The following is a 9,608-nucleotide window of genomic DNA, read 5'->3' as shown; positions in this document are numbered from 1 at the left end:
AGCTGCCACTAGATAAACCTAAAGCCTTTTTTTAGTAAACCTTCCCAGTGACCTTAACCTACACACCCACTCTAAAAGGGGAATTCTGGTGCCAAGGATCCAATTGACCTTAGTGGCAAGTAGTTCTGTCAGCCCCGTACAGGTCACAGAAGAATCACAGATGACCTGATTTTTCTGCCGCGTGACTTACAGGGACTCCTACCTGGACTTTGTTCCTTCTGCGCCAGAAGATAAGTAGTTGCTAAGAAAGACCACTTTTCCTCCAAGGCTATCATGATATAGGACACAGGCAGAAGTCCAAAGAAATCCATCTTCCAAGTAAGGTTGACCTCACCTTGTCCCCACACCCACCACACTCCCAAAAGCTGGCAGGCCTGGCAGTGGGGCATATGTGGCGACAACCTCAAGTACAGCACCAAGTTCCTGAGCAACTTCCTGGGGCCCAAGAGAGAAAGCAAAAACCTGAGGGCACAGGCAGATGCTCACGACACCCACGTGGGCATCAAGGTGAGCACATTGCCGGGAGGCCCGAAGCCCTGCCCCAGTCAGGGTGCAGGACCAAGGAGCAAGGTCTGTAGGAGTCCAGCATCTGCCGTGCCCCTCAGCACACACACAGCTATCCCATGAGAAACCTCATGCCTTCAGCCAGCACACCAGTACCAAGTACCAGGAAGTACGAAGGGTCCTGGGCAGCATGGCAGGCTAGGCAGCAGGTAGGAGCCAGGCTTGGGATGCAGCCATGATGAGGCAGAAACATGTTTGGAGAGGGATCTCCATTCCAGGGACTGTCCTTCCCGGACATCCTAGAAGACAACGTAGTTTGAGAACTTTGATATGGTGCAACACCTTGTCCCCACACCCACCACACTCCCAGAGGAGACACTGGCAACGTTCCCAGAGAAGCCCCTCCACCCAGCATAGAGCTAGGGTTGAGGGTCTCCAACTGTTGCCCGTTCTTCACTGGGAGACCTGTGTGGGATTCCTTGTTTCTGCAACCGGCCTCCTCAGGCTTCAGAGCACTTGCTCCCCTATGGGGAGGGGATGAGCACCAGTGTCCACAAGAATGCCTGTGAGCGGAGAATCCGCCCTCCACGAGGGCAAGTGGAACCAGGAGAGATGCCAGCCAGAGCTCCAGCAGGGATGTCGGATGCACTAACCCAAAGGAGCTCCCTGGCCTCAGAAGGATCCGGCAGATGACCACATTAGTTAGTTTCTGCTCTGAAAAATTCTGAAACATAGCTACTAGGTATCCAATGAAAGTCAAGAAGATCTTGTGTGTCTCCCCCCCACCCCCGACCCCCCAGGGCCCAGCACCACAAGCAAAAAGATTTTTGTTATTAACCACAGGAAAGGCCAAGTCGATAATGTCCAGAGATGCCTGCTTTATTTCTTACTAGGTGATTGCATTTCAGGCTGTGACATCAAGTAGCTGTCTAATTACCAGCTAACCTTGTACCTCTGAACTACAAAGCAACAGTCCAATTCAGCAAGGGGCAATGGTGTCAATAGCTGACCGGGGGCTGGGTTTTCTAAATCAGTGGTCTTGGCTGACAGAATGCTGTCAGCGGAGACAAGGGTGAGGCCTGCCATCAGGTGGAAGACCCTAACACCTGGTTGAGATAGGCCCAAATCCTGTGACTCCCTAGGTAAAGCCCCCACCCCAAGTCCCAAGGACACAGCAGTTGTTACTTTTGTTTTCTGGGATCCAAGCTACCTGAGCTTGCTCAGCAAAGTGGATCCAAAGCGTACTTTTAGTTGACATGCCCTCTGCTCGCACTGCCACCCTAGGATACAGCTCTTTCTGCAGGTTCTTAGGGAGAAAGCTAGGCTTCTGGTAATTTCTTGTCTCTTTTTAGTTCTGCTTTGAAAAGAAAAGAGGGATGACAGAGTAACCAAAGGTGGTCACAGGCACCGCGGCAGAGTGGGCCGAGTGTCAGAGGTCTGTGCTGGGTGAGGTGGGGCACCTCCAAGAACACAGGGCTGGGTGCCTCTTCTCGGGAAGATGTCCGAGGGGAAGAATTAACAAAATTCCAAGACAGCAGAGGCTGTTTGTACAAGAAGGCAGAAACTTGGAGAAGGTAAGATCAAGGAAAAAAGATGTAAGGAAAAAAATCACATGGTAGGAGCTCAGAGTAAGCAATTACTACATGAATCATTACCATAGCTACTCTTTCTCACCAGAAAAGAACACAAGCTTCCTTTGAGATCGTGAAATCCCCGGCCCAAGAACCGACTGCCAAGCTGGTGTTTTTCCCTCACACCAAGAGGGAGAGTCACTAGACGAAGTCACTTAGGAAGGGATGTTCTCACCAGCAGCTCTAACCTGAGGCGAGCAAGGCTGCGGCCCTTTCCCTGCTCCACCTGCATGTACGTGTGTCACTGAGCTGTCCTGGGCCCTGCGTGTGCATGCTGACACCAGAGGCCGAGCCAGAGCACCAGCACACTGTCCCTTCGCGCTCGCTCGGCAGAAGAATGCCTGGCAAACACTGCTTCCAGAGCTAGTGACTGAGAGTGTGATGCAGTCCTGGCTCTGGCCGGGTTATGCCAGCCCCGTGAATCCCAGGCCGAGTCTCCAAACATGGTGGGTTCTTCTGCTGCTGAGAGGATGTGCACCTTAGGGTGCTAGCTGAGGAGTTAATGCAGAAAACAAGGCACCACAGAGAGGTTGGACACTTGGGTTGTGTGATTCAGGACACGCCGGAAAAGTCCAAGGGTGGAGGGAAGAAAGGGGAGGAGGAAGAGGAGAAGACCGAGTTTTAAATAACGTCTCCTGAGGCCGGAGCCCCACTAGATGGGCTCTGGTTTGAGCTTTTCTGCTAGGAAGTCATTCACAAAGGCCTCCACAATGGCAGGGGTGATCTCCTCCACGTCCATCACGTACTTGGCCCGGGCTGACATGTCCAGAATGGTGAGCAAAGGGGCCGCCTCGGGCAGGTTGGTGTAGTCTCGCAGGGAGTCAGTCATGTCATCCTGGAAGTCACCAGAGGGAGAGAAAACAGTACGTTTTCAAGAAGGAGGCTAGAGAGTCCCCAGAACGCAGCCACTCCATTGTCCTGAGGAGCGGGCGGCCGTCCGGAAATGATGGGCTCTCAGAACAGGGAGCAGTGGACTCTGCCCTGCCTGGGGGAGGGGAGGGTGCTTTGCAAAGTCCTCTCTGCATCTCCCCAAACTACCAGAGAAGTCCTCTTTCTTCATTAGCACAAAAGCAACTTTAACATGCCCTCTGCTTTGTAAAAATGTGATGTCTTCTGATCACTTACTTTTGCAACTGCCTCTCAATTGTTGGCGGCCCCACTATGGATATCTGAGGCCAACCTGGCCAACCTTCAACTCCGGAATGTCTTTAACGGAAACAGATCACTGTCCCCACCCCATCCTTAAGGTTTTGGGGGTGAAACTGCACAGCCAGTAGAAAAGACAGGGCTACTGCAGTACTTCCTGAGGCTTACATGGGTGGCTGCATTTATCATACATTCCCAGTGACTGTCCAGATGAATTTGCCTTATTAAGTAGAACAGCAAACCCAGAAACCCAAAGATAGGAGACAGACCTGTAAGGGAGCAACCATTTGAGATTACCTTTCGTGCACCCGACCCCCATTTGGTAGAGAACAGGAAATGGACTCTACACAGCCACCCTGACCCAAGTCACCCTGCAGAGGAAGGGCCTGGGGTATTCCTGGCCTTAAACGCTGGCGAATAGGAGGTATGAGATTTACTGCTCACTGGTTTCTGAGACAAAAAAAAACAAAACAAAAACAAAAACCATTCCATTCTCAAAGGGCAAATCTTTAGGAAGATGATTAGTGATCGTCTTTTCTCCCTACCCCAGAAATGGCATGCACTTCCAGCAATGGCGATGAGGGATTCAGCACCTCTGGCACTGTTCACCCCGCTCAGGCCCTCCATGTGGGTTAATAAACAACCTTCATGATCGAAAGAGGGGAGACACCTGGACAAATACTGTGTATCGAATTCCCATTAGGAGGCCTTGGCCAGCTGAGCACAATGCTGTGTCCCCTCCCCTCTCCCTCTGTGCAAACCACAGGGAGATGAATTCAATGTCTACTAAGGCTTCAGAAGGGATGACCTCCACCTGGCAGAGTGGAGGGGATCAAGATAAACACCCTTAGCCCCAGGAGGAGCGGGAGAGGGCTGGAGTCCTGGCTCAGAGGTGCTTGGTCAGTGCTTGATGTTCCCACACCCCAGGCCCATCCCCTTCCACACAGCCTTGCTTCTCAGTCCAGTTCTGAGTCCGAGAACTGGACTAAGACAGCTGCCAAGGTCAGGATCCCAGGTGAAAGGCACAGGAAGGACGAGGTGGCCAGGTGGCAAGATGGAGCAGTGGATGACCCTGTCAGACTCTCCTCTGTCCTAGACGCTTCCCTCCAGGCCTGAGCCTGGCCACCTGCCAGACCACGTGGGCAGCAGGAGGGACATCACTGCCTCTGGAGTCACACTGACCTCACGTTCAGTCCTCTGTGCCACCTACTTGATGTGCGACTTTGAGAAGTCATTTTTGTGAGCCCAGGTCTTGTCCCCTGCAAAATGGGTCTAAGAGCAGCTCGCACAGGGACGAGGCGTGAGCGGTCTGTGCTCTCGAAGCCTCACTCATCTGTGAGATGGTAATCTCACATCCCCAGTCAGAGAGGTGAGGAGCAAGTGGGATGGTGCCGGTGGTGCTTGTCTTGGTGCCTGCTACACAGAAAACCCGCAAATGCGCCTTTTCAGCCACATTTCTAAAGCAGTTACTGGAGCTCCCCAGCCCCAGCCCTGCCCCTGGCTCGGCCCCTGCTGTCCTGCACCCATCTTTTCTGTCTCAGCCATCTGAAAGGGGTTAGAGTTCAATAAATTCAGAGCAGCTTCCATTTGTGCTTTGTGTAGAGCGGGCTCGTGTAGCCCCAAGGCAGGACCCTGTGAACCTGTTTTGTTCCCTCCGCCCCACGGCAGAGCGGGGTGACTTGAGCTGCCTGTGAGGGACCCGGTGGGGCTTAGGAGGGGTGGCTGTTGAGGAAGTGATGAATGGGTGGTGGTTGGGGGTCTGGCCTCATTGCCTCTCCTGGGATCCAGACAACACAGCATGAAACGAGCGCTGGGCTCTGACCAACTGGGGATGCAGATGGGTGGCAGGAGGGCAGGGGGCTTCAAAAAGTGTGTCTGTCAATAGCTTCCGGCCGGCGCCTGGGGTTGGGGGGGGAGAGGGGAGGGAGGAGGTGGCGGAGCATGCGTGGACTGGCTTCCTGGGGGCGGGGACTACGGCCATCTTGCAGGGATTTCCCCCATCTGCAGGATGGAGGCTCAAGCACCAGGGTGGGACAGGCACCCGGCTGAGGCCTTCTCACCCTGTGTAAAGTCCTCCGCTCAGCCCATCCCAGCTGGAGGCCTTCAAGGGACAGGTCTTGGGCGAAAAGAGCCTGGGACAGCAGCAGTTTCCCACCTGAGCACCCTCCCTGGGCTGGCTGGGGAACTGCAGATCCGAGTCGAGGCCCCCAGTCAGGATGCCTGCAATGGGGGAGAGCCCACTTTGCAGGTCAGGGCGGAGGGACTGATCACAATCTTTGTGGCTGCCACTCGTGCTAGCGGCCTGGGTAGTAGACTGCCAGAGGCAGCGCTGTCCCGGGAGGGCCTCCTGCTGCTCTGAGGCTGCCGAGCAACAACGAAAGGGAGGAAGGTGCAGCAGGGACCATGCTGGATGACACCTTTTCATGCCACGGTTGTCTGTGGGCTCCTCACCCCAGATCCTGGGGCCCCTTCGAACATCCCCTAGGGCCGCATCGCTCATGTTCTAAGAGTTGGCCAGCCGAGCAGCCCGCGGCCCAGGCCCCAGTGCACTCACCTCCCCGGCGACAAAGAACAGAAGCGGCGCCTCCTCCTCTTTGGCTTTATACTTGGCAATGATCTTCTCGGCTATTGGCTGGATCAGTTGCTTGGCTGCCTCGGACTCCCCATCATCCTCAGAATCTGTAATGGGGAAAGAGAGACACGAGAAGCACTAGTTTGTGGAACAGATGGAGTGGTGTCCCCTGAGGGAGCTGGGTCCTGGGCCCGAAATACCCATCCGGGGAAGCCCCTGAATGGAAACAAAACGTCCCCTGGGACACAGGCCTCCCCTCCTGGGTGCACGAGGGTGTGTTTGCAGCGCATTCGCACCACTGCGCGCTGAACTTCCCCTGAGCCAGGATCTGAGGTCCTTGTAGCTCTTCTCTCAATCACAGAATCACAGCATGACCTCAGATCTGACCTCCTATCAAAAATGGCAGGACTGATGGTGGCAGTGGGGTGCCCCTGAGGCCCTGGAATGCCAGCTTCAGGGCTAGCCGGACTCTTCTGGGAGAGGATGGACTGCCTGTGTGGGAGGGGGCCTGCCCAGGTGTCCAGAGCCCCCTTTAGTCACCTCTTGCCTCCAGGGAAAGAGCAGCTTGGGAGCAGCCACACACAGGGGCCCTGGGGCTCACTCCTGATGGAGCCTGTAGCCCAGAGCAAGAGCAAGAACCACACCCCTAAGGGCAAAGCGGGAAGGAGAGACAGGTAGCAGGATTTGCACCTAGAAATGCCACATTGCCCAAGGGGCCCTCAGCCTGAAGACTCGGTGGGACTTATTCTAGATCTACATCTCATCAGCTCTGTGACGCTGGGAACTCACTTTATCTCTCTGGGACCTTCTCATATCTTCTCAGATGGCCAGTGAGCTGCAACTGTCCCTAAATTCAGAACTGTGTCCCAGAGGCCCCAGGATGTGGGTGTGGGGGCAGGCAGTAGGTGGCAAAGCCCCAAGGACAGTGATTCCCCAGGAGGCCTCTGTTCTTCAAGCACAGGGGCCAGCTTGCAAGTCAGTTTGTTTAAGAATCCCCTTGAGTCTGCTGATTGGCTCCCATACCAGACTTCCAGAGCACAGGGTAGGATATGCCCCCCCAATGGCATCTCAGCCATGACCCTCATACCCCAGATTATTTGGGGAGTTGGAGCTGAGCAACACAGCTCAAGGCAGAGGGTGAGGTGGCCCTTGGCCAGCAGTTGCTCTGTTTGCAAAAGGAACCAGGGTCATCCCACAGGGCTGCAGGGAGCCTGGAGTGGATGTTGTGGTGTCCCCCTGGCCCCCAGAGCAGTCACCCACTGAACAGAGAAGACACCGAGGGGGGCACGCAGAGACAAGGCCCTGAGGCTGGGGTGGGGGGCCTCGGCCCAAGGGGGCCCAGCCCCTGCAGCTGCTGTGCACGCAGCCCTGCCTCCTCCCAACAATGGGTCTGTTGGAGGGGGGCCGGGCTCTCCAGCCTGACCTATTCTTCCCAGCTGGCAGTCGAGGAAGGAAAGCACAGCGGCAGCTCTCAAAGCCCCTCCTGCAGGGGCAGAGCCATGAATAAATCATTGGGGTCAAAAGCAAGGCTGCCGGGAGAGACAAAGGCCCAGGCTCGGCATTGTTGGCATTGTTCAGGATGGAAAGAAGCTGCAGGATGGACACCCCCCACGTGAGGTCTGTCTTGTCCAGCCCACCCTGGGGCTCCTGCTGGGGCTTCATACCTACAAAAAGGACGAGGCAGGGGCCCTCGTTGAGCTGCACGGCATTGGAGTCGGAGAGCTCCAGCACGGGTTTGGGGTGCCACGGGAACTCCCTGCAGTCCTCGTCGTTCAGCACCTCCACGCGCCCCTGCCGCGTGATCACTTCCCCCTGTGGGTCCAGCACAATGAGGGTGGGGATGCCTGTGAGGGAGAGAGCTCACTTGAGAGTCCAGAAGTGCTGGGACAGAATCCAGGCTCAGCCATGGGACTCCCTCGGGTCTGCCCGCAACTTGTCCAAGAAACCGGGCAACTCACTTCACCCCCCTGGCTTCAGTGTCCTCCACTGCAATGTGGTAAATGGACCGCGGCACCCTCCTTCCCATCTTTGTAAAGATCAGCGAGGTCATGCACTTAAGGAACTCAGCACAGGGTCTTGGCACTTAGAAGCACTCAATAAATCCTAAAGAGATCCCAGAGAAGCAGGAGACGCCCCTGCCACCTGCAGGGTGTGAAAACACACCCCCACACAGCGTACTTGCTGCCCACATAGGCCAGCACAAATCAACCCAGGCAAGGGGAGTCCACACACAGGCTGGCAGTCCCACCAGTGTGAGCACAGAGGCTGGAGGAGGGGAGGAGCCTGGGGCAGGGGCCACAGCAGAACAGGGGACAGCCGGCTGCTAGTGAGCCAGGGGCCCCACCTCCATCTGCAGCCCTGCTGCCCGGGGAGGTTCTGAGGGGGACAGTCCCTAGAGGGAACATGCTGATGGCAATGCTGCCACCCCCACTTTAGAGTCCTGGGCTGGAGTAAGAAATGCAACACAGAACTCTCCTCCGCAAACAGCACGCCCCACCCCCCTGCCCATAAAGCCTCAAGTGAAAAACCAGGAAAAAAAACCCATCCTGGGTTACACTCGCATTTGGGATTTCCACCTCCTTGCTCTGCGTACCCTATTCCCTGCTGCCTCTCCTCCAGCCAGGGTACCCCCTACCAACCGCAGCCCATAGCCCTTTTGGAGACACTTGTCTCTCCACTACTGGCAGCCGCTTCCCTCACCCCCTCCTAACCAGCCACCTCTCCTCTGGAGCTGACCAGAGCTTTTTAATTTTCTGTGGGCCAGCGAAAGCCGTAGCAATTTAATATTTATAGATTCCAAAGCATTCAGTGAGTAATTTGCTCCACTGACATTTTGCTTCTCTGTGGGGGAGGGTGGGGACAGCGAGGGACCCGGAATGTGGTCCTAGTGTTTTGTTACCCGGCGCGGCTGCTGGCGCAGCAGGCATGCAGTGGTGGGCCTGTCTTCAAAAGGACTTAAGTGAGTCCATTATGTTCACACCTATTAGAAGTAGCTTGGCATGCTGGAGAACAAGTCCAGAGAGAAATAGGCTCCGGAGAACTGCCGTTCCCACCGCACCACACACAAATGCATGCAGCCAGGGCTCCTGGGGGCATTCAGGACACTATCAGCTGTCCAGGCCTCCTGAGTCGGGAGTCACACAGAGCCTACGGGCGTTTCCAGCCTCATCCTCACACCTGCATGTTAGCCTCTAGGGGCCTGGGTTCCCCAGCCCCGAGGATGGGGCTGGGCCTGAGTCAGCAGCCTGAAGGAGCTGGGGGCCCCGATGAGGATGGGGGCCTCCCATCGCCACGCCCCATCTCAAATATGCTTCGGCTAAGTTCTTTAATCAGAGTTGGTGTGGTTCTGACACTGGGCAATTTAGGAGTGCTGGGTTAAACCAGGGCCTGCCCACTGCTAATATTAGACACAGCAGCCAGCCTGTTTGTAGCCCAGACGTAGGATGCTGAGTTGGTCTGTGGAAGACGGACAGCCACAGAGGACAGAGAAGGGAAGAAAAGTAAAATCTGAAGGCAAAGAAACCCAGTTCCTGGTTTGGTGCCTCAGTTTCTCCAAGGGACTACTCTAAGGGGCCTTCTGTGTTACCACGGCTGTAGCCTCTCTGAAGTCCTCACTGGTGGGGACCAGCAGGGCAAGAACATGGAGCCCCTGTCTGGCTGCTCAGGGGTCCTCAGCTGATTCCACCAAGGAACAGCACCCCTGGGCCTTGGCTCTCCCCACCCCTTGCCTGCAGCTACACAAAAGCAAAGTCCCC

At 55.7% G+C, this 9,608-nt stretch overlaps 1 protein-coding gene across 1 annotated transcript in view; it reads right to left on the bottom strand.

Annotated features, from left to right (window-relative positions):
- Window positions 1-1,358: 1,358 nt before the first annotated feature.
- Window positions 1,359-9,608, bottom strand: part of NXN (nucleoredoxin) — a 164,931-nt gene continuing 156,681 nt past the window's right edge. The window contains exons 7-9 of the mRNA XM_040455094.1: window positions 7,518-7,697; window positions 5,836-5,960; window positions 1,359-2,970 (exon numbers count right to left, since the gene is read on the bottom strand). Of these exons, the coding sequence (XP_040311028.1) occupies window positions 2,788-2,970; window positions 5,836-5,960; window positions 7,518-7,697 (488 nt within the window). The 3' untranslated portion in view covers window positions 1,359-2,787. The remainder of the gene's footprint in view (window positions 2,971-5,835; window positions 5,961-7,517; window positions 7,698-9,608) is intronic.

The sequence above is a fragment of the Herpailurus yagouaroundi genome, unplaced genomic scaffold, assembly GCF_014898765.1.
Source record: "Herpailurus yagouaroundi ecotype Mexico unplaced genomic scaffold, PumYag 215, whole genome shotgun sequence".
NCBI lineage: Eukaryota > Metazoa > Chordata > Mammalia > Carnivora > Felidae > Herpailurus > Herpailurus yagouaroundi.
This window is presented reverse-complemented; position numbering and strand designations above follow the sequence as displayed.